This window comes from Grampus griseus (genome assembly GCF_964374135.1).
Source record: "Grampus griseus genome assembly, chromosome: 20".
In the NCBI taxonomy this organism is placed as follows: Eukaryota; Metazoa; Chordata; class Mammalia; order Artiodactyla; family Delphinidae; genus Grampus; species Grampus griseus.
The window spans coordinates 19159209-19186121 of NC_139014.1; the positions used below are offsets into that span (position 1 = coordinate 19159209).

General features: G+C 42.2%; 2 protein-coding genes across 5 annotated transcripts in view; one reads left to right on the forward strand and one right to left on the reverse strand.

Moving 5' to 3' along the window:
• ATP6V0A1 (ATPase H+ transporting V0 subunit a1) overlaps positions 1–26913 on the reverse strand; it is a 61735-nt gene that overhangs the window by 10572 nt on the left and 24250 nt on the right. For 3 of the 4 annotated variants that reach the window (XM_082678611.1, XM_082678610.1, XM_082678612.1), the window contains exons 6-18: positions 22317–22420; positions 21657–21783; positions 19706–19788; positions 18991–19084; positions 16568–16780; positions 13994–14144; positions 12955–13094; positions 11977–12134; positions 11448–11538; positions 9260–9378; positions 8495–8711; positions 7830–7937; positions 2494–2601 (exon numbers count right to left, since the gene is read on the reverse strand). In XM_082678611.1, coding sequence (XP_082534737.1) covers positions 2494–2601; positions 7830–7937; positions 8495–8711; positions 9260–9378; positions 11448–11538; positions 11977–12134; positions 12955–13094; positions 13994–14144; positions 16568–16780; positions 18991–19084; positions 19706–19788; positions 21657–21783; positions 22317–22420 — 1713 coding nt within the window. The remainder of the gene's footprint in view (positions 1–2493; positions 2602–7829; positions 7938–8494; positions 8712–9259; positions 9379–11447; positions 11539–11976; positions 12135–12954; positions 13095–13993; positions 14145–16567; positions 16781–18990; positions 19085–19705; positions 19789–21656; positions 21784–22316; positions 22421–26913) is intronic. The other variant, XM_082678613.1, reaches the window with a different exon arrangement.
• On the forward strand, positions 3949–4442 carry LOC309837809 (large ribosomal subunit protein uL15-like). The gene has a single exon (XM_082678654.1). The coding sequence runs from the start codon at positions 3965–3967 to the stop codon at positions 4409–4411; it is 447 nt and encodes a 148-aa protein (XP_082534780.1). The 5' UTR covers positions 3949–3964; the 3' UTR covers positions 4412–4442.

Here is a 26913-nt window from a genome sequence, read left to right on the forward strand (position 1 = left end):
TTCCTTGAAGGCAAGGACTTGTTTTTCTTCTCTCAGTTCCTGCAGCTCTAAACAGAGTGCTTGGCACATGGATGGTGAATGAATGGATGGGTTGGATGAATGTACCTAGAGAGATGACACAGTGGGGAGAGGTCCCACTGACCCCTGCTGAGTGGTTACGGCCTTCAAAAATTTCCCAGACAATTGACGAGCCTGGCTCTGGTTTGCAGCTGGACTGTTGATGCCCCAGGGAGAGGGACTGCTGCTTCCACCTGTGACGTATTTAGGTAACTGAGACAGCTATCTAAACCTGGCTGTAGAGAACTAGACTGTGTATGTACCTAACGATGATAAAATGTCCTCACTACTTAGGACGCTGTGGGAAACTGAACCTCTGATGGAGCTGGGGGGCCAGAGACTGGGGAGGCTGAATTCCAGTCCATCTTGTTTGCATGTCAACTCCCCTGGGACGTGGCTACACGTGAGGACTGTGCTGACAGGGACCTTCCAGGCGGCTCAGCCTGTGGCTCTGCACAGATGAGTGGTCCAGAGGAACGCAGAAGCTCCCAGATGCCAGCAAAGGAGCCTCTCCGGCCTTCTGGAAGATGGACAACTGTCTGCTTTCACACAGAACAGCAAAGGTTTTTCCCATTCCCATCCCACTGCCCCCTTAGAGAGGACCAGGAAAGCCAGGAAAGGGAAAGGTTCACAGGTCTGGGTATTTTAGAGAGAAATTTGGGGGGAAGATGCAAACAGTGCAGCAAGGCCTATTTTAAAAACCCAATTCAAAACTTGTATATTGCTAAATGAACTACTGCTGAGCTAGAGGCCTTCTACTCTGGCTGTGGCCAGAATATTTAGCCAACTTTCTTTCTACTCTCTGTTGTCCTCTATGTGTGACTGGTACAACATGAACTCCTTTCACACAGATGGATTGTTTTTTCTGGGATGCATCTGAGAGGCAAAGCCTCCTTTTGAAAACTGTCTACCTCCCAACTGGGTCACGTGGAGGTAAAGCTGACCCCAAGCGAACGTCCAGCATTCTCACTCCAAGCATCATCAAGCCGATGAGGGCAGCAGGAAGAGGTTGGCTGCATCTCAGACAGGGAGGAAGGGCGAGCTTTCCCATAAGCACTCAGAGGAGCAGGGAGGAAACAGTTATTCCCGGGGCAGAGCGACCATACATAACAACACAGGAGAGGAAGGCAGGGGCCAATGGGATTTAACTCCCAAGGGGAGTCACTTCAAGAATGCCAGTGCAGACATTACTTGTAGCTCCTTTAAAGCCATTCTCAAGGCATTAGATCAGCAAAGTCAATGAAACAAAGACAGAGGTGACTGACGTGAGATGCAGTTAATGGAGATGAGCTTTTTCAGAACACGGGTTCACAAACTGGTTAGAAATGGCCAGTGAGATGCAGAATACATGGGTGTCATGTGTGGCCCCAGGATGCAGCAGGGACAGCAGAGTGATCACAAGGACGGGAAGAGAAGCCCCAGATAAACATGAAGCTAAAGCCAGCTTGTTTCTTACCACTTCATCCTCGGTAGGCTTGAAAACACAAATTTACACTTAGTGGGAAGCCATGCCACACACAAGGTCACAAGTCATGAGCACAAGGCTACTGATTGCTTCTTGGGGGCGGGGGCGTGGGGACTGTGAATGTTAAATGGTCTGACATTGGAGGCAAGCCTCCTCAGCACAAACGGAGAGCCAAGTCAGCAGGACCAAGAGTGTTGGTACTTAATTTTTAAAAGGCATCTCAAGCCTTGCAATTTTTTTTTTAAAGTCATACACATAGCAGACGCGGTCAGTCAGACTGCAAAGTCCAGTCCCCTGGGTCCTCAACTCCTTTTCTATTTATTTTAAAAAGAATATACTGAATAGATGAGGTTCAAAAGTTCAGCTCAGAGGCTTTGTGGTACGAACGGTCAGGCAAGGAGATTGGATTTTAAAAAATCCAATGGTGGTTTAAGGAAAAGTCTAGCTTGGCTAAACTAGACTAAACTTGGCTAAAAAGTAGGCAAGTCACATTTTTAAAAGGCTCAATAAAATGTCTGCAACAAGAGCACATTAGTGGAACAGGAATTCAAAAGTCCCACTGATTAAAGTTCCAACGGGAACCATTCTGGGGAGGGGCAAGGGATGAAGGAGCCGCCGTGAGTGGCCTGGGTTTCTGGCAGTAAGAGCTGGGGCGCTGGGGCTGGCTCTGCCTCGGCCCCGAGGGGAGCAGTCAATAACTGAGATCTGCGTGCAGGGTACTATGGGCCGCTTGGAACTCAGGAAGCCGGACAACAGAACACAACTGCTGCGGGCTCTGCAGGCAACACCTGGCATTCAGAGCAGGGGCCACTGGAAAAAGCTGTAGCGCCCTAAGAGGTCCAGAAGGCAAGCCGATCCTCAGTATTAGTCTTTTCATTGTTTCAAGGAGCGGAGGAGTGAGGCCACTTAGGGACACAAGACTAGGGCTGACCCGAGGTGGGAGGAGAGGAAGCCCGCACCACTGATCTTACCTCCTCTGCGTCCTCTGAATGGGTGGAGAGCTGGTCATGCTGAATAATCTCAGCATCCTCCTCTGTCGGTCCGTTGCCCACCCTGATCCCACCAAAGTTGAGAGTTCCCTACACAGATGAACAGAAAGAGTAGAATTTGCCTGGGCTTTAATGTGACATTCTGTGACGTGGGGAAGGGCGATGGTTAGTACATACAAACCTCAGAAAAGCATATATTCTAACAACAAAAACAAAACCCACTGATCGAACAGCTAAGTAAAACCAAGCCACTGCTCCCATCCCAACTACCACCGCCCAGGCCCAGCCCGAATTACATTTAGCACCTCATCCTGATCAGAGGCAACAGGCAGTTCCTGCTGCACCGAGAGACACCAACCTTGCCTCGGCCAACGCCGAATGAGAGTCCTGCTTGCGTGAAAAGCTTAACACGAACAAAGTCTCCTGACAAGCGCAGCTCTATGTGTAAAGAGTTCAATGGCCTAAGTTTTTCTGGAACTAAAGATTAGACTTTCTAAGAGGAAGGAGAGCCAAATGACATGGTGACTGCAACTGAATCTGTTAAGGTTTCAACAGGAGCCCGAGAGCTCCAGCAACCTCTCCCTGAAACGCACCGGGTCTCTGCCCAGGAACAAAGGACTTCCCAGGTCACAGAAGGAAAAAAAAAGCTTAATGTACGTTAGCTTGTAGCTAGAGAATACTGACTTAAAACCAAACCAAACCAAACCAAAACAACCCTGACCCTATCCTTCAATGGAGGATTCTAGAGTGTCAACACAGCTCTTCCACAGGCAGGTGGGCGGAGGCCGACTGGCTGCTTGCTGCTTCTCACTCCCCAGGCAGTTTTCAGCAGGGTCCCTAGGACCAGGATTTCTAAGTCAACCTGATTTGGAAAAGTTTGGGTTTGCTGAGGCAAAAGGACTTTTTGGGTACGAAAACCAGGCAGAACTGGGGTTAAGTCTGACAGATACCACTTAGTGCTAACCTGCCACAGAGTGAAAAGGAGCTGAAGAAACAGCTCCAAGACCCACTTCATGTGGTTTCTGTCAGGGGAGTCAAACAAGGCAAGAGTTAAAAGACTGCTCTCCTGCAAAATGGCCTCTGAGCAGCAGCACAAAGAATGTGCACGCAGCTTCGGTCAACTGCCCCAAGGTCCCTCCTCGCAGCTTCACCTCTGGCGTGCATCTATGACCACAGCATACGACCATCAACCCTCAGGGTTTGGGCAGATTCTCTCTCTTCTTCTAGCAGTGGTCAGAGAACCAGTTGCATCAGAATCACCTTGAAAGTTGCATTTCATTAAGCAGAGATTCTCGGATACCACGCCCAGAAATTGTAAATTTAGTAGGTCTGGGATGGGGCCTAGAAAATCTGTATTTAAAAAAATATTTCCCCAAGTACAAACTGTATGATCATTTCGAGTGTCTATCAAAATGGAAAAGGCATGCACAGCTCTTTGGTCTCGGCCGCCGACATGCCATCCAGAATAAGGAAGACCCGGAAACTTAGGGGCCACGTGAGCCACAGCCACGGCCGCATCGGCAAACACCGGAAGCACCCGGGAGGCCGCGGTAATGCTGGTGGCATGCATCACCACAGGATCAACTTCGACAAATATCACCCAGGATACTTTGGGAAAGTTGGTATGAGGCATTACCACTTAAAGAGGGACCAGAGCTTCTGCCCAAGCGTCAACCTTGATAAACTGTGGACCTTGGTCAGTGAGCAGACACGGGTAAATGCCGCCAAGAGCAAGACTGGAGCTGCTCCTATCACTGATGCGGTGCGATCGGGTTACTACAAAGTTCTGGGGGAGGGAAAGCTCCCAAAGCAGGCTGTCATCCTGAAGGCCAAATTCTGCAGCAGAAGAGCTGAGGAGAAGATTAAGGGTGTGGGTGGGGCTTGTGTCCTGGTAGCTTGAAGCCACATGGTGGGAGATTCATTAAATGATGACAAGTGAAAAAAAAAAGAAGAAAAGGCACGCACAAAAAAATGCCTGCACCTTTTGAGACAGCAAGTCCACTGCTGGGAACATCTGTGCCTGGGAAGTTTTATCAAGATACAAGGACAAGGACGTTCCCTGTGTTATTTGGAATAGCAAAGAACTGGGAACAACCAACAGAGCCATCAACAAGAGAATGATTACATGATTTAAGCACATCCAACAGAATGTTCTATGGAATGCTAGGCAACTATAAGAGTATCACTACGAAACAATCTCTAAGGACACTAAATTTTAAAAAACCTAATCAAGGGGCAGCAGAGTGCTACAATTTAAAACACAACTGCTAATTTGTGTTTTAAATATATATGTACATACACATATACATATTTCTATCGATAGATGATAGATATATGCTGATATCTGCAGAAAAAAATTCTAAGGCAAACTTCCCCACCTGTTAACAATACCCCGGAGGAGAAGGTGGGGGAGAAGGGCTGGGGATGCGGAGGCTTTCACAGTCAGTACTATCTGCATCTCTAACAAGTGCACCTATTGCTTTGATTTTAGTTTTTAATGTCAGTAGGGGGTTGTCTGGACAATGGCATTACAGGCAATCTTTATGTTCTCCTCCACTTGTCTGTTCTGTCTTAATGCCCTAAGAAACAAATTTAAAGTTCACCAGGTGATTCTGCTGTGTAGGCAGATCTGGGAGCCACTGAAGCGCCTGGCACCCCCAGGTCATGCAAATATTACAGCAGACAACCCACAAAAGGTGGACTAAAGGTGCAACACAGGTGCACTTTCTGCAGCACTTTCTGCACCACACTGGTGACAGGAGAGGACTCCAGAGTATCTTGGGATGGATCCCAGGGTCGAGGAGGCAGGCTTTAGGCTTTAAGGCCTAAAGCAGAAAGCCATTTCTGAAGCTTCCCCCAATCAGCAGATGAAGTGAGGGGCAGACAGGTTAAACCTCCCAGCCAGACACGAATAAGTGTCCCTTCAGAACAGAGGGGATGTGAGTTACAGGAAGGGGGATGAGACACACAGCAGCAGAAAGAAGAAAAGAAAATATCAAATTGTGATACACTGCTTACAGACAACCAAGAGGACAGAGAACAGAACAAAAACAGATCAGTGTTCATGTCCTCAGCCCTTGGGGTCAGGAATCTAGGACCCCCGTGGTAGAATGATCATCCAGATGCCTTCGGGCTGCCCTCCAGAAACAGATGTTTGGCCGCTAAAGAACCAGTGCGCCAAGAAGTCCCTCTGAATGTGCAGGTTTCCAGACCAGGGACTTTTAACTTGGATATTATCATAAAAGAGGATGCCAGACTTAAAAGTATCAAGACTGATGCAGCAGAATCACATCTTAAATAAACTAAGACTAGCAGAAAGAAGAGCACATGGAAAGAATGCCAATATGTGGACAGTGTGTGCTTTAAGGGTTTTTTTTTTCCTCTCATTAGAAAGAAGAGAGTAAGTCCCCATTTGAAAATAATTTTAAGCAGCAACATTTAAGTATCTTCTGATCCAAAATATCAGCCTTTTTAGACTAGTCCTAGAAGGATAATTATAGCAATTTTCTGAGTTAAAATGATCAGGAACACCTAATGAAGGAAACAGTCATCATCTAAATATTTCCTTTATCTAAAGGAGTATGATGCTACTAGAACACAACAGTATATGAGTAATCACTACTGGTGAGATTTAAAAAATATTATAGATTCATTACCTAGAATAGATTGGGCTAATTTGATATTAGTGCATTATAAGATTTTGGTCAAGAGATGTTTTAAGGACAAATATTGAAATGCTTAACATTCAAAGTGCTGTTACCGAATCACGAGTTAGTACTGAAAGAAGGAAAGATCAAAACAGAAGATGACTTTGGTTATTACACCAGATGCAGAGTACACACGAGACACATGGCAGGGTGGAGGTCTCAATGAACAGCTGAGGACATGAGGGCTTCTGAGTCTCTCACAAAAAAGTAGACACATATAATCTTCCACTGGAAAGAGAGTAAGTTATAGCTAAAATGGACCAAATGTCCAAGCATCACTCTGAAGCAGAACTTTAAAGTGCAGGGAAATCAATTCAAGAATCACAGAGATGTTCTCACTCCATGCTAAAAAAACCCATCCAATACATGGTCACAAAATACAGACATGAAAGTGGATGAGTCTAAGAGCTGCCCTCTTGGATTAAGATGATGGGGCTTGGAGAGGGTACAACAACCGCCCTGCTTCCATAGACAGGACTGTACTTACATACTGAATGGAAACTTAGTGGACCAATGGTAAAGATGATATCAGAATCTATTCCTAAGAGGTGGAAATCTTTTCTGTCATCCTCTCAATGAGTAACAAGGACATACTTCCCAAGAGCACACATGTCCCATGCTCTCGATATAATTAAAAAGAATTCTGCTGCACTGTTTGCCACCTCTTTAAACAAAACGTGATGGTTTGTTGGTTTTAATTCACTCACTGTTGCAGCCGCTGCTGCCTCTAGTCCCTGTTGGCTTGGGGTTGGGCAGACTGGGGCCTCCACAGGTTGCCCCTTCCTGGTAGTGAATGGAAGAAAAGAGGAAGGGAGAAGGAAACAAAGGAGGGAGGGAGTGAAAGGGGAGACGAATGAGGGCACATGGAAGGATGAAGATGGTCAGAAAAGGGAGAAGGCAGGTCTTGTAACTCAGCTGCTCTCCAACAGGAGTAACAATCTAACAGCTGCATGAGTCATGCAACACGATCTTTTGGTCTTTACCAGGCAATATAATAAGTAAGCATTATCGCATAGCCAGAAATGGACATCTGGCATCTTAAGTGTGTGTGTGTGTATGTGTGTGTAATTCAGGTGCACACATACATACATTAAGTAAACACAAGTATGTATGCTGTTTTCTAAAAATAAAAAAAGTCAATGTGCTTTAAACCACATCTTTCCCCGCCCCGGATGTTTTGGTTGGTGAAAGTATCACGGTCTCATTTTAAAAGAAAATATATCAGTGTCAGCCCTGTGGTTGCCCAGGCAAACCACATGAGTGGGTTCACCTGTCTGCAGCTCTTGCAGCCTTGCTTTGGCTGATGCTGCATCGAGACAGGCCCAGACCTGGATTTTGCTGAGCACATGAGCAAAGCGTGAACAGGAGGTAAAAACTTATGACTTGTTCTCACTGCCTGGGCTACTCAAAGCTGAATCTGGATGTCTGAGCAGCAATTACATGCTTGGTTTTGGTTTTTTTCATTTCAGCAGGTCTAGTGTTCATGCTGGGATACAACACAAATGCATTTTAAGAGAATATAGGTTATGCACAACTCATTATATCCAATGAGGAATTGCCTTGATCTTAAAAAAAAGTCTAGTAAACTTTCAGCCATAGAAGTACACCCACCAAATGCTTCCTCCTCAAATATTGATGGCGAAGGACCAGTGGTTTAAACAGCAGCATCCAAGGGACACACAGCAGCGCAAGCACTACCAGGAAACACTGAATTCCTTTCTGCAAAGTAAGAAGGACAAGGCACATCACATTAATCAAATGTGCAGTTTCCACCTCCGGCACAAATTCCCTCTAAAATAGTACTTTCCTGCCGATTTATGAATAAATAACCTCAAAATAATTAGCAGATGTTGTGGCAAAGCCCAGGACTGTCCCATAGGATGAGAGTTATAAATTCTACCCTTTCTGCATACAGAAGTTACAGTTCACCCTCCCAAAGGAGGAGGATGGGCTGAATTTAGATTTGGATGTGTGGGCTGATGGGGATTTTTTTTAAGGCTTTTTTTTTTTTTTTTTTTGATGTGGACAATTTTTAAAGTCTTTATTGAATTTGTTACAATATTGCTTCTGTTTTATGTTTTGGTTTTTTGGTCGTGAGGCATGTGAGATCTTAGCTCCCCGACCAGGCATCGAACCCACAACCCCCCTGCGCTGGAAGGCAGTCTTAACCACTGGACCACCAGGGAAGTCCCTAAGGCTTTTTCAGGGTCACAGAAACATCTGGCTTCCTGACCTAGGAAAACCACCTAAGACAGTCTACCTCTGGGTTGACGCACCTGTCCAGAATACAGCATCGAATTACCAGAGTCCCCATAGGAAAAGAGGAACATGTTTATGAAATGGATCAGAAGACTTGGTGCTTTCTCAGATGTGTGAGCATCATAGGCTGTCCACTTGTAAAAAATAAGGATAACCAAGTAGCCAAACAAAGAGGTCATGAAGATTATTTCCGGAATAAATCCAAAGTAGATATTCAGTGGCTTCTTGAAATAGCTAAAAAGTAAGAGAGAAAAAAATGTTAAAGGTGAACAGACCCAGGGTCACCCCTATACCAAGTATACTAGATTTTCTACCTAATGCTCCCTCAACTCTATGTATATCATTTGAAGAAGCAAAAGCCAGAAGAACTGGAGGCAACAGAAACAAGCAGGATTAACTATGACTACCAAACTTTTGGACCGTGAACAGCTCCAATACCGCCCCTACCAATCTCTCATGAGGAAGAGATAGGAAAATCTAGTACATTCTGAGACCACAGTTCATAAGTTTATGTGAGTTACACATCAAGGGAAAAGAACATAACTCTCGTTTTGATGAAAATTACACAAGGCTTTTTAAAAGATCTTGAGTATGACTGTACATCGTTAAGGAACTAATATTAAGCAAGCTTCATTCAAACAAATGAGATTTTTATAAAAGCATTTCTTTAACATAGAACAGTGTTCTGAGTTATTAATCCCTCCTTAGACGTGTTATGATTTCTTTAGGCAAAAGCACTGTCTGAACTAAGTGCATTCTTATGATGAAACAGAGTGACTCACGTATGGTTGAAAAGGCTCAGGCTGACTCCAAACATCATGTGGATGATACCAAGGATAACAGACATCTTCATCTTAAAGGAGTTGAGGAAGGTCAGTTTATTGGTAGCAATGTTCCAAATCTGTCACAACCCAAGAAAACAAAAAGGCATTACAAAGAGTTCTCAAATATTCACCTATTCTAAAAAATAGTTGTTTTTTTTTTTAATTACGGAAAATGCTAAACATATACATAAGCAGAGAGAATAACATAACAAACTCCCATGTGCCTATGGCCCAGCTTCAACGATTATTTACTGACTCCTTGTCAATCGTGTTCATCATATACCCAACCCACTCCCCACCTCCATATTATTTTGAGGCAAAGTCCAGATACTATGTCATTTTACCTGTAAATATTTCAGTATGGATCTCTAAAAGGTAAGAACTCATTTTTAAAACATGACCACAATACTGTTATCATACCCCAAAGCATTAACGATGTTTCTGTAATACCCTGGAATCATTAGTATTCAAATTTTCCCAATTGTATCCATATTTTTTAAAATAATTCATTTATTCAAAGTGGGGTCCAGACAAGGTCTATAACAATGATTGCTTGATAAAGCTTTTAAGTCTCTATAGGTTCTCCCTCCAGCTCTCCTTTTTTATTCATTACAAAAGATTTGTTGAAGAAATTGGGACGTTTATCTTGTAGATGCTCCCACAATCTGTATTTTGCTGACTGAAACCCAGTGGTGCTGTCCTTCCATCTATTTTTAAACATTAACTGCCTTATGCTTTGTCACCTAAGGCTTGGATGCCTGTAAAATTTTCCTGACAGTTCTGCCTCCACTTGGCCATCAGATTATGTTTCCTAAATCGTGACTCCGAGGCAGTCATTCCCTGTGCTAAAACCTCCCAGAACCCCTACTGTCATCTCTACGATAAAGTGCAAACTCTGTACCCTGATAAGCCAGATCTTCCACCATCTAGCCCAGCATCTTTTTTTCTGAACTGGCCTCCTCATGAAGAGCTCATCCTCGGTGACCTCTAACCTGACAACTTGTGGCTGGTTCTCTCTGCAGCCCCACTCTTGCAACTCCAACTGCCTGATGGACTTTTATACCCGGGTGTCCCACAGGCACTTTAAACTCAGTATCTACCCTGTAAGCACCAAATGAGATGTCTGAAAAAAAAAACTCTGTAACTACAGAACACTACCTAAATGTGAGATAATATTATTATTAGATTCCAAGTTACTTGAGGGCAGGAGCTGTGTGTTAGAATTACGTGTTTCCCCCAGCAGGCACTATGCCTTGCAGACAATAGGGATTCAGTAAACATCTGTTAAATGCACATATGAAATCTTATTAAATATCTCCAAGCCTTAGTTTCCTTATCTGTATAATACAGATAGCAGTACCTACCTGATAGAATTGTTTGGGCATAAATCTGACATGCTGAGGGCTCAGTACAGTCTCTGAGCTATAGTAAGCATTTCAGCACCATTAATTTCTATAACAATTAAAATAATTAACTTTGTTATCTCCCTACGTCTATGCTTTTGCACACACTTCTCTTCACCTATAACAATCTGAAATATTTTTCAAAGGCCAGGTTAATTCCCATTTTTTACAAGAAACTTAATCTTTCTGGTCCATAATGATCTGCTTTTCCTCTGGAATTTTGTAATCCTTACAATCTAACGTTTAGGCTTAAATTCCACACACTCCCCTGCCCCCGCCTCCCCTGTTTAAGCACATAACACAAAAGACTTGATCACACTTTACTTGCCAAGTATTTGAAAAAAAATAAAATTCTGGGATAAGTTTTTGTCTAAGTATGTAAAGATAAGAATGGAAATCTAAAATCCATAGAAAAGAGCTATTTTTCTTTGTTAAAACATCTGCTAAAAATAAAAACCAAACTAAGTTAAACAAAAATAAACTGGGAAGGAGTCTTGAAAATCAATCTTCCCAGAGTCAGTATTATTAGCCACCTCTAAAATAAGGAGTACAGGAAAAATTCCTTGGCTCCCCAAGGCATCTGGATCTCTTGCAGCTTTAAAGTGCTCTGGACAGATACACTGAATTTTCTAAAAATATGTTAACTAAAACCCAATAACTATTTATCTTCATTTTCATTCTCTCACTTCTGGGTTTCAGTTAAAACATTTGGTGTCAGACATATAGAAAAGAAGTGCTCTTACTGGATCGATGCCAAAAGGATATGGTCCACCGAAAACTCCATGGACAGCTGGGTTCAGCTGGAGGACAGGGTTTCCCCGAACCGTCTCTTCCCTACCATGTTAGGAGAAAAGCTGCATTTATTTTTTATTCAAGAGAGGGAAATTACTGGGGTCCAAAAACTGATCCCCAAAGAAACCTTTGATACTATAGCTATTTTGTCTCTTCAGTAGAAGAGGAGGGATTAGCATCAGAGAGTGAGAAGGGATCAGAAATAACAAAAAGAAAAATTAAACACACATACAAGACCAGATAGAGAAATTGGGGAACCCGCTTTTAACTTACAAAAAGAATCAATGTTCCTTAACAATGCTGAACAAATCACAAAGCACTTCCCAGGCTGCAGCATAAATAAGAGGAGACACTACATTCTTTTGGAATAGAGACAGTGTCAACCACTTCCTAAAGAAGTGTTAGTTTACCACTTGTCTGGAAAACCAGAGCTGAACACGAAAGGAATAAGCTTTGACTTTCAGCTTCTTTGCAACTTACGTCCAATTGTATAAAGTAAACATTGGCCGCACACTCCAGGATGACCCGAAGATATTAAGAGACTTGGAAAAGCAATCATTGTAGATGAGGCCCGTGTAGATGGAGAACACACCCATGAGCAGAATAATGTACCGTCCGCTGAACACAGTGCTAAACATCTGGGAGCCAGGAGAAAGAGGTCAATGAAATGTACTCATTAGCTGCAGCTAATGTCGTGACAGTGTTATTTATAATGTACTAGACCCTTCCTCTCACACCACTCTTACCCCATTCTGGGTCAGAGAGCTTGAAGTAAAGACCAAAATACAACGCTAACAAGAAATTTACTTTCACGGCACGTGACCTCTTTAGTGTTAAAATGAAAATAACTTCTCTATTCTCTAAATAGTCTCTATAACTTCTCTATAAATTCATGGATCAAAGATTTCCAGATAATTTTCATAATGAATGCTTGAGAAATTATAAAGTTTCAGACCGACACAGATGTAACTTAAACATTACCTCGTTCTTGAATTAACTAGTGGTCACCAGTGGGGAGAGGTAAGTGGGGAGGGACACGATAGAGGTAGGGGATTAAGAGGTATAAACTATTATGTATAAAATAAGTAAGCTACAAGGATATATTGTACAGCACAGGGAATAGAGCCAATATTTTATAATAATTATAAGTGGAGTATAATCTATAAAGGTTTTGAATCACTATTTGTACACCTGAAACTAATATAATATTGCAAATCAACTATATCTCAATAAATAAAAAAATAAAAATATAATAAATACACTTCCATCAGTCATGCTAGAGGAAAGACTGAATTATCCTTCTGTCTGTACAAAATTATTAAAAATGTGTTGCCCTATGAAGAGACAATGATAGTAAGCAGCCAAAGATTATATGAGAAAAATATTAGAAATATGTCAAGAAAATAATAAAATTACCTTATGTTTCTGAGTTTCTATCAAAAACAAACAAAACATTACCTCATTCTCATTCTTCTGGGAGAGGATCCGGCTCTCCCTTAACACCATCCATACAGCAAAAAGGGTCATCAAAATGCCGTGGCCAAAGTCCCCAAACATCACAGCAAATAGGAAAGGGAAAGTGATGATGGTATATGGAGCTATAAAGAAACCAAAGAAGGAAAAAGACCAAGTACAGAAAACCGCAGCAATTCCGAGCATATCACATCCCTCTCCATCATCTAAGATCAATATAAGGTGACTTATTCCCAAGCTGTTGGTCAGAGGGACTCGCAGGGGTAACTTTCACGGCAGGATCTGCACAGCCTCACAAAGCAGCTCTGGTGGCATCCCAGCTACTGCCCGCATTTTCAACAAAGAACCTCACGAGAAATCAAAGTTTTGTCTCTAGTGTGCACCAGTGTGGTTTGTTCTTTGATTCCTTTCTCTCACCCCTGGGACACTGCGCCTGGGGCAGGCCAGCTTTCCTCCCTTGTATAGTAACCAGCTGAAAAAAGCCACTGGGTGAGTGGGAGAAAGCCCAGAACCTGGAGTAAAGCAGGTCCTGCAGAAGGCTCCCGCTGAAAATGAACTCTCAGACTCTGGATTTAATCATTAACTCTCTGAACAGAGGAGAAATCTGCCTTGTGCCTAAAATGGTCAACAATTGCTATATTTTCTCTGTCTAACCTGGAACAGGGAAGCTATTTTAAAATATCAATTACCTTGGAGAAAACTTTTTGCTTAAAGCAGTCCCAGCAAATGGTGTGCGAGAGAAAGCCAGGCGCTGTACAGCCGCGAGGTTAGAGAGGGATCCAATCCATGGAGCTCATTCCTACAAAACTCCTATAAGAGCACCTCCCAAAGGGGTGCCACCCAGCGATAAACCTCACTCCCTGCATCCACACAGGCACCTCCTCACAGGAAATACACAACAGCTGAGGCCTTGACAACATCTTTAGTTTTAAGCCAATTGTGTTCAATTGCATTCAGAGTGAGGCACTGAGAGAAATAACAAAGAATAAAACCTCTAAGAGGGAAAAGATTCAAGCTTTTTTACCTGGATTTATCTCTCGGTAAGTTCCAATTCCATAAGCATCCACTATGTTCTGAAAGCCACATGTGAACTTGTTGGTTTTGTTATAGGTTGGGGGAGTCTGGTTTGTCTGCATCCTGTTCAGGATGGAGGGCACGGTGGAGCCACTGTGTTCCTGGGAAACATAAAGCACATATTTCAGAATCAGGTCACCCTCCTAATTGTGATGGGGGTTACACAGGCATATATATTTATCAAAACTCATCGAACAGTACACATAAAATATGTGTATTTTCTTTTATGTAAATTATATCTCAAGCTTTCCGGTCTTTGGGGAAACTGGAACTAGCTATAAAATTTACAATGAAAGATTTAAATGAAGTCTCAGGAAAACTATCCTCACCATGAAAAAAAATAATTCTAAAATATGTAACCAAAGAAAATGTGGTACCTCCTCTGGAGACATCCTTATCTGCCTGTCTACAAGTGTCATTGTTCTCTTCTCCTTTTATGGAGCAAGCAAAGTTATTCTCTGACCTTCTTCCTTCGCCACCTACTCTTAACTCCCTAATCCTTGTAGTCTAGCAGAACACACTTGGCCAAAGTGGCTGGCTCATCACCGGATCCAAAGGTCTTTTCTCTTATATGCAAGCCCCTGACGCTGGAGAGCTACCTCTTCTGCTTACCAACCATGCCTTTCCTGTCTCTTTGCTGGCTCTTCCTCCCCTGCCTGTAACACTGCAGGGCCCCCAACGTTCTACTATTGGCTCCTTATTTTCTCTCTTGGAGGTCTCACACCCTTCCAACCTCATGCAACCCGTCTCTTTCATGTTGCCCTTTCTTTTGAGAGCCTATCCCATTGTCTGCTTGAGATTTCCATGTGGATTTCTGTCCAACCCCTCAATGTGACTGAAACTGAACTTATCATCTTTCTCAGATCAATAAGTTTCTCTTGCTGAACTTTTACTTCCATCAATGAAACTATTATTCTACCAGCCACCCAGCTTTGATGCCTCAGAAACATTTTTAATTTTTTCTCCTTGTACTTCTCCTGCACATTGCAAAATACCAAATATACCAATTGATACCTCCTTCAGAGTGTCTCACAAATTCATCATTATTTGCTTTTTACTGCAGGGGTCATTATCACTTACTGCTCTGTGTTTACAATTACCTCCTAACTGAACCCCTACTTGTAGACTCTCTCTACTCCCCAATCCAACCCAGATGCTATCAATGGATTACTCATTTTATTCTATTTATTTGGCCACGCCTCGAGGCATGTGGGATATGGGATCTTAGTTTCCTGACCAGGAAGCAAACCCGGGCCCCCTGCTGTGGAAGCACAGAGTCCTAACCACTGTACCGCCAGGGAAGTCCCTGGATTACTCTTTTAAAACCGTTTTGATCATGTCCTTTCACTGCTAAATAACTTCCAATGTCTCTCCACTCCCTCTGGGATAAAATTTAAACCCACTAAGCTGGCATTAAAAACCCTTCATGGGACTTCCCTGGTGGCACAGTGGTTAAGAATCCGCCTGCCAATGCAGAGGACACAGGTTTGAGCCCTGGTCCGGGAAGATCCCACATGCCGCAGAGCAACTAAGCCTGTGTGCCACAACTACTGAGCCTGCGCTCTAGAGCCTGCGAGCCACAACTACTGAGCCCGTGTGCCACAAGTACTGAAGCCCACGTGCCTAGAGCCCATGCTCTGCAATAAGAGAAGCCACTGCAATGAGAAGTCCGTGCACTGCAACAAAGAGTAGCCCCCGCTCGCCGCAACTAGAGAAAAGCCCGCACGCAGCAACGAAGACTCGACAGAGCCAAAAAATAAATGAATAAATAAATAAATGAATTAAAAAAACAAAACAGAAAAAAACAACCCTTGACAATTAGGTTCCAGTCTCCCTGACCTAGGTTTGCCTCCTGCTCTTCAGCTCACCCATTACCATTCCTGTTCTGGCCCAACCACACATGGTCACACTGTATTTCCTGCCTTTGTCCATACTGTTTTCTTCTCATTGTTGCCAGTCGACATCTTACCAATTCTTCAAAGCCCTGAGTAAATGCCACCTTCTTGAAGCTTTTTCTGATCATCCTAGTTGGAAAAGCTAGTGCCTTCCTTCCCTCCACACACATAAACTACTCTTAGCACAGACTGTGTTGTATGCACATCAGCCTCTTCAAGTAAGTCATAGATACCTGAAGGCCTATTTTTTACATCTCTGTACCTCCTGGCTCCTAGATCAGTGCTTTGGATAGGGCAGTAGCTCTAATTAACTACTAAATGGAACTGCGAGGGTTATATTATGGAACTAGTCTAACGGACAGAGAGAGTGGGTCAGGAAATTGATGTTCTGATTTTGAGCTACCCTGAAGGATCATGGGTATATGACCAAATCATTTAATCTTCTTTTCAACTGCAATTTCTACATTTGAAAAATAAGCATATACGAAATGTATTGTCAGGATACAAGATGAGTATATTAAAGAACTCTGAGACTAAATATGCCATAAAAATGTAATTGGTTCATGTTACTATGGATGGGATCCTCTCTTCCTAGCTGTAGGCTGCACTGCTAGCTGTGGGGGACTCACCGTGCCCCTTCTGAGCGCAAACTGGATGGAGTCAAGGTCAGTGACAGGGCACCAGACCTCCGCAATCAGGCACTTCTGGGTCACGTCTATATTGCACAGGTTCAAAGTGTGGTAAATGGCCTTCATCTTCCGCACTTTGATGAACCAGACACGGATGTTCTTAGCAGCTGCCTGCAGAACCCTCTGGCGGTGATCCTCCGTTTGATTCAGAACCTTTTGGGAGAGAAAGGAGCAGACAGGGATCCTTCTAACACCAGTCTTAGAATTCAGGATATGAAGGCAAAGAGGCACAGCTTTCTGAGAAGGGCAGGTGGGGATCTGGGCTTTTTCTTCCTCTGGCTAGAATTTTCTCTTTTTTTTTGGCCAAATTATAAGAAATTAGAGTTCCAATGACTAACATTCATATTCATTTAGTTTCAAGCTGAAGAGAAACCTGAGGAAGTGGTTTTTAGCTTTTCTCTCTAAATTTAATCTGACCACAAAATCCACAGCAGAACAATGTAGGTCACTGGCTTTTATCTGGCTCACTAAAGAGCAATGACTTTCCAAGTGGAGCCTGTAACTCAGAGTCAAAGAAGTCAGCATCACAGGCCCAGGAGCTGACCGAGTTGTCAAATCCCTACTTAAGCACAGCAAGCGGCAGCACACCTTGAACATCAGCCAGCCTCAGGGACCGGGGGACAGAGGTGCTGCTGAACACCAGCATCTGCCTCTGCCAAGAGAGGCTGCCTGCCAGGAGGACGAGACACACGGCCTTTAGAGCGGATTTACACCGCCACATACCACGGGCAGCATGGAGCAGATAAGGCCTGATTCTTCTGTCAGGCTTCCTTTCCCCCCAAGAAGGCTGATCCTTTGGAAACCAGTACAGAGTTCCCTCGGAGGAATCACATTGCCAAGAATAGAGTGGGAGGAAGGGCCAGGAACACTTTACATTCTACTACCTTGTTTATCACCAAATAGTTAAGACTTCTATAGCAGAAGAGGGGCTAAGCCAAGATTGGGCAAGCACCCCACCATTCACACTTGTGCATGAGAATCTACCTTAAATCACATTTGTTTGAAGAGGAAAAAACTATACATTAATCATTTTAGCTCAAGTCTCCATCATAGCTAGCTTTTCAAGTCAGTTTGGGAAAAAAGTCGTCACTGCTCCCTGAGAAACTGCCTTGGGCAGTAGAAAGTAACTTCCATGAGAGGTTTTTTTTTTTTAAAAAAAAGCCATGGCATGCTAGGGAAACTCTTGTATCACTTGAGAATAAAGGAACAAAGCTACTTTCTTTCGTGGTTGTTGACAATTTCACAATCACTATTTAAACTTCTGGAAAGATGCTAAATAAACTTGCAAGCAATGTTCTATTTGCTTTTCTCTTTCCCCACCAGCCCACGCCCACACATCTCACCCCTTGGTATTCAATCCCTTTTAAAATTTTACTTCAGTTTGGTGTTTTAAAAATCAGATTCTAGTCATTTATAACGACTATTGCACATGCTCTTCAAAATCTACCACAAGCCTACCTCATAAGGAGGTGGTAGAACAGTCCTAGAACCCAGAATGTACTAGCATGGCTTATCACCCACCAGCAGTTCTAAAAAAACTCTTCCTTTGCTTAAACAGGTAAGTGTATCTGAAAGGAGCTGGCAACAGGTCAAGTCGGCGTGTCACGTACAGAGGGGGTTGGAGGGAAAGATGAGAAACGATGCTGAAATGGGAGTTACAACGCATCTCTGACAATTTGCCACTGCTGGAAAGAACTGCCTTTGGGATTAAGTATGTTTATTAACGTTTCAAGGGGGCAATCATCACATCCTTTCAATAGGGAACAAAGCTCCCACTGGGCACCCTTTTCCTTCCATGTGTGCATAAATCACGACTCCCTACTGAGAACCCTGTGACAACCATGGTGTGTGCAAACCACACACATTGCGATTTGGGAAATGTCTTCTTGGGTACAAGAGTTACACCAGGACTCACTGGCTAGACTCTGTGGTTCAGATTCAAGGTGACCAGAAGGATCCACACCAAGCTGTTAAGAGTGGCTGCTCTGGAGACAGTGCGTGTGAGGCAGAATTGACTTGATGTGTACTTCTATGTTATTTGATTTTTTTTCCTAACTAAGCACACTTTACTATAAAAATATCTCAGACTCATGAGGAGGGGGACTGAATACTCTAGGCAATAACGATTTCAGATGCGTAGCATCCCTGTCTTATGTGAAGATGATTCATGCCATTTTTAAGTCATTCCCCATGGGAGCTGGGGAAAAGTTTCAAGGAATGAATTAAAAATAGCAAAAAAAAAAGAAATGTATCCTGGGCTGCTGCAGGTGCCTAATAAACTAACTGTTCGTGTTTCAAGGAAGAAGAATGGTGTTCTACTGTAGTATTTCAAAAAAACAAATTCCCTCCAGGCCTCTGTGTACCATTTGGAGATCGTCAATCCTGGTATTAACCCCAGAAGCCATCTCCTTCCTCTCCTGTGGCGTCTCAGGACAGGGATAGATTGAGGCCCGGAACCTGGAATGTGCAGAAACAGCCTGAGAAACACTGAAATTCCTTAACGTAGCCAATTTAAGTAATCTCAGAAAGTAATGTTAACTTACTAGAAGGACCCAAACAGGATTCGTTCAGACTGATGCACTAATTAATAATAATTATTTATGAGAAGGAGCCTACAGATAGAGCAGCAACATTTGAACTGTTTTAACATTCTGTGTAGCTATTAAATTCCTTTAGATTAAAAAAAGAAAGAAAAAGAAATGGTGCTACAAATTACATTATACATTGCTGGAGAAAAATGGCATGGAAAAAAGATCTCACGGGCAGAATTTCAGAAGAGTTTAAGGGCACAGTGCCTATGGTACACTGCTAGGTATGAAGACCCACTGTCCCAGAACAATGTAGAATTTATAAATCATGAGTCCTAACTACTTTTTCTAAGAAAAGGAAATTGTGATTTTGACAGTCTAAAAAAATAAACTTAGGCCATTTCTCATTGTTTAAAATAACCTTAACATTATTAAAAGATATATTCACCGTGTCAAGGTGGACGAACAGGCTTTGTGTTTCTCTGTTCTCTAGGCTTAATAATAGTTAGGTGGCTTGAAGGCACCCTAGGGGGAGGCACCTTCCTCTTACCCTTCACAGATTTTCTTGACTCTGTTTTTCAGCTGATCGCCTTGGAAGAAAATGATGAACACAGACTTGTGCACGTAGTCTCCCTAGGCCCCAAACCAAAAACCAAGAATTCAGACTTATAATCCAGAAGAAAACTTCTTAAGTAAACTTACTTTCTTGGTGACAGAGAAACAACTGGAATCTTTTAAGGGTATGGCAACTGTGTGTTTTAACCATTACCTTCAATCCATTTCTTAAGCTCCACTACAAGAACATTTGCCCTGTAATCTCTGATTCACAAAAATCTTTCTGTACTTGTTTTTCAACTCAACCAGGAGATTGACACGGATGCAAAGATGATTCTCTTCTTAGAACAATTTAGCCCTACTTACCAATTCAACTTTAAACTGAACGAATCTTATATTGCCTAAATGACATAAGTACAGAGAAGAGGAAAGAGAAGGAAGCCATTCCTGCCTAGTCCCATGCTTAGAAACTCCAGATAAAGGGGAATGAATAACTACAAGGGACTGAGTAGTTGGGAAGAATGCTGATGCAGAATCTCATGATTCATGCCCATTTACACCTTAGGGGGCAGGGAGGAAGGCAATCCATTCCAAATACCAAGTTTATACCTGAAGTATGAGGCAAAGGCTAGAAGGAAAGATCAGGAAAATAAGCTATAGTGGGTGTCAACCAGGATTGTCTCTGGTTGCCTGTATTTTCTCCTATTCCTATAGAGCTTTTATTACAGGAAAACAAACAAAATTATAGAAGGATAAAGAGGGAAAAAGAGTGAAGGAGTGAAGAAAGTAAGGCTCAAGAGTCTGAAATTCCTAAGTTCTCTAGGAATAAACTGGAGCACATTCTTTGTGCAGCTGCTCTGCTGTAGATATCCAGACCCTCCCTTACTCGATTTGTTGTTAAAATAATGTTTCTGTTGCCCAAGAACTTGGCTGAATATTCCTGAGAACAGCTCCACACTAGGTGTGATTGCTGACTACAATGTCTCTACAACCCAGGGACAGCCTTCAGTAAGACTGTAACACTGCTCCTCAGTGTAAGGAGACACTCACTGTAACGTAAGTGTCACCACACTCCTACTCGGTACCGAGGAGAAGATCCATTTACCAGGATCATTTCTAGTTGTATGACCCACCGACTCTGAGAAGCCTTATAATTCAACCTCTTTTCTTAGGTAGAAAAAAGAATACTAATTTAAGAAACCCAAAAGACACTTGAGAACATAAAAACCAACTCCAGGTTTCCAAATAATACTAATACCAAAATGAAATAAATTTTTTGCAGAACATTTAATCTTCTTTGCTTGTCATCCCTGAAATTAGGACTCACCATTCTAAATGTAGGTTTATGCTAAGAACTCTGTCCCATTATGTCAAATGCCAAGATGCTAAGCTATTCCTAATTTCCAAAGCATTGGGTGGGGAAGATCATCCCATCTTGTACAATATAAATCTTTAAACTAAGTTCCTAAAACTCCCAACAAACAAGTAGACAAAAAACTTTACCAATTAAAGTTTCATCAGCTTATAAAGATCACAGTTTAGGAAATCTCTCCTCTTTTTACATATGGATGTTACCAGACTTGGAACTAGATGTCTTTCTTTAAGTTAATTTTCATAGAAAGTTAATTTTCTTTTGGTCCCAGATAAGTAACAGAAAACATATAAAGCTAAAGTTTAAAATAACTGGAAAAAACACACTTCTAATCAAAGTAATACCTACACGGGTAAAGCTTGAACATATATATGCATATGTCACATATACATTGTATGTACACATGCGATGGAGGTAAAGAGGAAAAGAGCAGTCCTTCAAATTCATAGATCAAAGCAGAGTAAACCTAAGGGCTCCTCCATGGGAGGGTCAGATTCAGGTGGCACCTGCTGAGTTACTGCTCTGAGCTCCCTTTACAAGACCTACTCCATGAGACGCAATTTCCTTGTCTTACAGTCACAGGATCCTCCAGGGGGTTCTCGATTTCAGCCTGCCGCAGGAACACATTCCCCCGGCACACCCGCCAAAGCATGCGCTCAAAAGTAGGGATGCGCTCCCGGTTAATCACACCAGCCACGAAGCTGTGGGGAGAAGAGCCAGATTGGGAACAATTCCACGCCACGGTATGGGAGGAAAGTGAGAGCAGGGGGCAAAGACGCCAAACAGGAGGATATGCATTGTTATGTCAAAAGGGCTGCCAGGGGCTTCCCTGGTGGCACAGTGGTTGAGAGTCCGCCTGCCGATGCAGGGGACGCGGGTTCGTGCCCCAGTCCAGGAAGATCCCACATGCCGCGGAGCGGCTACGCTCGTGAGCCATGGCCGCTGAGCCTGCGCGTCCGGAGCCTGTGCTCCGCGACGGGAGAGGCCACAACAGTGAGAGGCCCGTGTACCGCCAAAAAAAAAAAAAAAGGGCTGCCAAAGTCTGATTCCTGGACTCAGCAGAAGGTTGACAGAACAACTCAGTAACCGAATGCAAAGCAACTTAGCAACACTTCGCAATGGGCTCAGAAGAGAGGGCATCCTGGAAGCAAGTGAATGCCCAGCAACACCGCTCTTTTGAAAAGCAAAAATGAACATGACCCCACTGAGTACAGAGGGCTGAAGTGGTACATACCCAAGTCTTAAAGGCGTGCCTCTTCCCATCTCACTTGGCTCCAAGAGGGATGAGGATTCTTCCAACAGGTCTGGATCCGCCATCTGCTGATGATGCAATTCAGCCTGAATTCACAAATCAATTAATATCTAATGAAAATAGTTAGTGGCATGCAGGGAACGAGGAACCAGGAGATAAGTTCAGAAAATAAAGATTAAAAAAAAAAAAAAACACCAAAAGAGAAGACATACCTACAAAAAGAAGACAAAAAGAACAGGGGAAGAAAACAAAGGAAAGAAACAAGAGGTAAAGGAAGCAGAATTACCCCAGTAAAGCATCTGGGGAAATGGTTTTAGAAATAAGGAATAAAGGAAAAAACATTAAATGATGGTAACACCTGTATAAATCTGTTACTTGGTGGAAACCATTTTTTCTCTTATGTTTCCCTGCATGAGCCATGAAAGTACCAAGAAATACCTTTGCATATGGATAGAAGCTGAAGTGTTTCTTCCTTTTGAGCAAAAACAAGGCAACTCTGCAGAAACATTCAACACCAACTTTACAGGCAGCTACAAGCTAGAATTTTCTCTGGGTAAGAATGCAAAAGATGGAGACTCTCTTTCTAAGGAAGAAAGCAAGACGTTGTCACCGTCTTGAACAGGAGAAAGATAGAAGGGGCATCTCCAGATTTCTAAGTTTTCCATGCTCTTAAAAATTCAGAACATGAGAACTTTCAGCATGACCACTGTAAAAAATGCTCCAAACCATGGGATTTAAAGAGTATTTCTTTGTCCAAAAGGATAAGAAGCACAATAGCTGGGCAGGCATGAGCCTCCATTGCATCAATAAAGGGAAGGAAAAGTGAAAACATATCTGAATGTCCTAGTTTCTGACCAGGAATCTAGGAATATTAAAAAGTTCACGTACGCTTTACAGTTTAAGGATTCTTGAGAACATAGCTTAAGCCAACAATCTAAATCAAGTGAAGTGAAGAAAAAGTAAGAGATAATAAGCCAATATAGAGCATGTGGACTAGTTTGATTGTTTAGATTTAAAATGATTTCCACCATGACAGTTTATACAATAAAATGACGGAGGAGCAGGACCTTCTCGGATGTAGGTCTACATTTCCTAGTCTCTCTCTTCATAATACAGCTTACCACCTTTCCTCTCATCAGGAAGGAGAAGCTACCCTGAAAAATGAAGGCCAACTGACTTCTCCACTGACTGACCTCCCCAACTTCAATATCCATGCACTACGTGTTTGACCAAAGACTAGAAGTAAGCCAGAATAATCTTCCTTTTCAAAAGCAAAACTAAACAAAAAATCAGGAGAATTTTTCTCTATCTTTTTCACTCTAAATTTCAATTTGATTCTATTTCTGTCAACCCCACTATCGAAAAATGCCACGTGGGAACCCCTCTTGATAAAGTCATAGGACCATAAATGTAAAGTCAAAGGGTGGTGGGTGGGGAACTGAGTATAAACCAGATGATAAGTCTGAAAGTCTAAACAAGTGAAAGCAATTGTTTGGGAAGTAAATTCTAGAAGCAGGATCTACTCTCAACAACCAAAAGGAAAAAAAAAAAAAAGGAAGGATAGGCACTGGGTACACCAGAAGTGCAGAGAAATACTGTCATGAGATTTAGAAAACTTTAAGATGAGATAATGGGGGCACAGGTTACCACTTGCCCTCAAATGGAAGCTTAGGGGGCTCTTTTTGTTTCTACTTAAAATCAGATCAGCTGACTGCAAGCCACAGGCAACTTGTTTGGAGGATCCAGGTGACTACTGCCTTTCAACTTGCTCTTAGGATGTCCCTTGCCAAAAACCAGTGAAACTGATTACTACCCACAAGCCTCCTGTCTACTTCCCTACATGGTTCACAAGACCTGGTTTACGTAAACCATAAAGATCAGACTCGGTGCAAACATATGTGCTCTAAAGGGGAAAACTGATGGAACAGCAAGTAGTGTTTAGCAACTAGACTACTCCAAAGAGTATATCCAGAATTCTCTGGGAATTAAAAAAACAAAAAAAACCCCAGCAGAATTAAAATTAAATAGAAATTTGCAATAATATTCTAATTAATAATTTCACTATTTCATACTTAAGAATCCTAAGTCTTAGAGAGGAAAGTTAAAATTTGTCAAATGAAATAATTGTGCCTGATGAGAAACTAGATGTCCACAACCACTAGCTGAGGGCCTTTAAAGCAATATTGAAAACCATGTCATCAAGTATCTAAATACTAATCTGGGTTCTCTAATAAAAGTACTGCCAAGGTTCTTCTAAATTACTTGCTATGCCCTCTGATTTACCCCTTCCCCCAGTCAGAATACTAAAACCATGCCTTGAAAAAAGGAAGTAGCAGAACTTCAGTAGTTCTATTTCTGCACTTCAGTATAAGTGGCACATCCAGTTTAAGCTACATTACCAAGAGCAAACACTTCCGTTTCCATCTACATTGAGAAAGAAATTATATTTCTTCACCTAAGGTATTCACTCAAGCCCCAAAGGAGATGGCAGATGGGAAAGAAAAGTAAAGAAAGCAGATGGATGGAAAACTCAGAAGGAAAGGAAGGCAGGGATCTGCATGCCATTAACCATTACTTTTCCAGTCTTCTTTACGCTCTCATATGTTATGGTGCTTATGGTAAAAGATGCAGAGAAATCTCTCCAGCTCTTACAGTTCTTCATAAGCAAGAAGACTGAGAAAAGGATAATCATTAACAAGTCATTTTAAATGCTCTGGATAAGAAATGGCTAAATCAAATTTTTAATCATTATAAATCATAAGAATATTCAATATATGTTTACTTCTACACACTTGGCCAATCATAACCCCTATGCCTGGAGATGCAAAGAATCATCTTCTGATTTAGCCATTTTCTGCTAACTCATTATTGTAAATTACTGATCATATTCACCCAATTATATTAAAAAGAAGGGTTTAAAATTGGTAGTGTTTCAGGCCACTTGCAAACATTATAATCTCAGGCATGGAAGAAAGTCTCATGAAATTCCACATCTCTGAGATTTGAGAGTCCCAAGTTTCCTTATCTCTTGCATTAAGTAAAGCGTGCACTCGCATGTGCAGACGTGCTTAACTCTGTGAGGCCTTGTCTCCTATCATGGCAGTGACACCTGAGACTGCTGTATGGCCACAGCAGGGCAGGGGCTAGTGAAAGGGACCTGGCTGAGACTAAGAGCTAATGGTAAGAGCGGGCAAGACACTGACTGGGCACTAGTAGAGAAAAGGAGGAGTGGTGCTTGCCAGAAGACTCCTCACAGGGGAGTGACAGGGACTGATGACGAAAGCAACAGAAGAACCGCTCACAGCCAAGGCCTCGTGCTCAAAAGTACTTCCAGAGATTAAAAACAAACGTTTTGCACAAGTAGGAGAGGGAAAACAATGCAAAATGGATAGGGCGTGAAGGTCATGTCTGCCTTCTCAGGATAAGTATTTCATGTTTAGACCTATTAATCACAAAGAAAATTCCTAAACCCATAGCTACAATTTTAAAATCTTATATCATCTTTCCAAGTGGTTCCTCTTATTTTTTAAAAAATTTTTATTGGAGTATAGTTGATTTACAATGTTGTGTTAGTTTCTGCTGTACCAGTGTACCAGTGTTAGTTTCTGCTGTACCAGCAAAGGGTACCAGTTATACACATACATATATCCACTCTTTTTAAGATTCTTTTCCCATATAGGTCATTACAGAGTACTGAGAAGAGTTCCCTGTGCAATACAGTAGGTCCTTATTAGTTATCTATTTTATATATCCTCTTATTTTGTTTTTACTATTTTTTAACTATAAAATTAACAGTTTAAAAAACTATTTCCATTAAGGGAGTCCATTTGTCAGTCTTTATTCAGAATTTCTACCAGAATGAACTAGACTAGGAAGCCTATCCCAATCCTTAAACTCAGGAGGTTATGAAAAACATTTTCATACATCTCAGCAACATCCCAGCAGTAAACTAAAGGCTATATCAAAAGGGAAAGAAAGAGGGGAGACGGTAAAAGAATTAAGTCCCAAATAATGATAAAAGTAACTGAGCTTTGACCTGGAGGACAGATTTACTTTGGATCTGTGGGCAGCAGCTTGGACATGTATAGAAAAGCACACATCTGTGAGCATAGGGAGGCACTGTGTTCAGGGATGTTTCCTGATATGAGTAAGTGACATATTCCTTGAACATAGGGACCATGTCTTACCCATCTTACGCTTTACAAACAGCAGGTGCTCTTCAAATGCTCTGTGAATTAATGAGTATAAACACAGTAATGTTTTCACAGTGAGTACACTGGAATTCCAGATTATTTGTTTATCAAAACCCTTGGGCGTAAGTGGCCGTGCCTGTTGCAAAAGACCTGTAACACCTGGAAAGAGTTAATCACACTGTCCCACACCCTTTAATGTGATATCGGGGACTGGTGAAAGAAGTTACCATCAGTCTCAAAATTCTCAACTCAGTGAGCAAACTGAATATTCACACCAACCCTCTCCTGGTATGTAGCCAGATCCTGATTCTCAGGAAGACTGGGCAATTAAATTCCTGTGAGATTTTCTCCTTTCCCTGGCTCCAACAGATCCTTTTAATTAGCAT

Excerpts from the sequence above, each read along its gene's own strand:
- LOC309837809 (XM_082678654.1), top strand. The coding sequence starts at position 3,965 with ATGCCATCCAGAATAAGGAAGACCCGGAAACTTAGGGGCCACGTGAGC.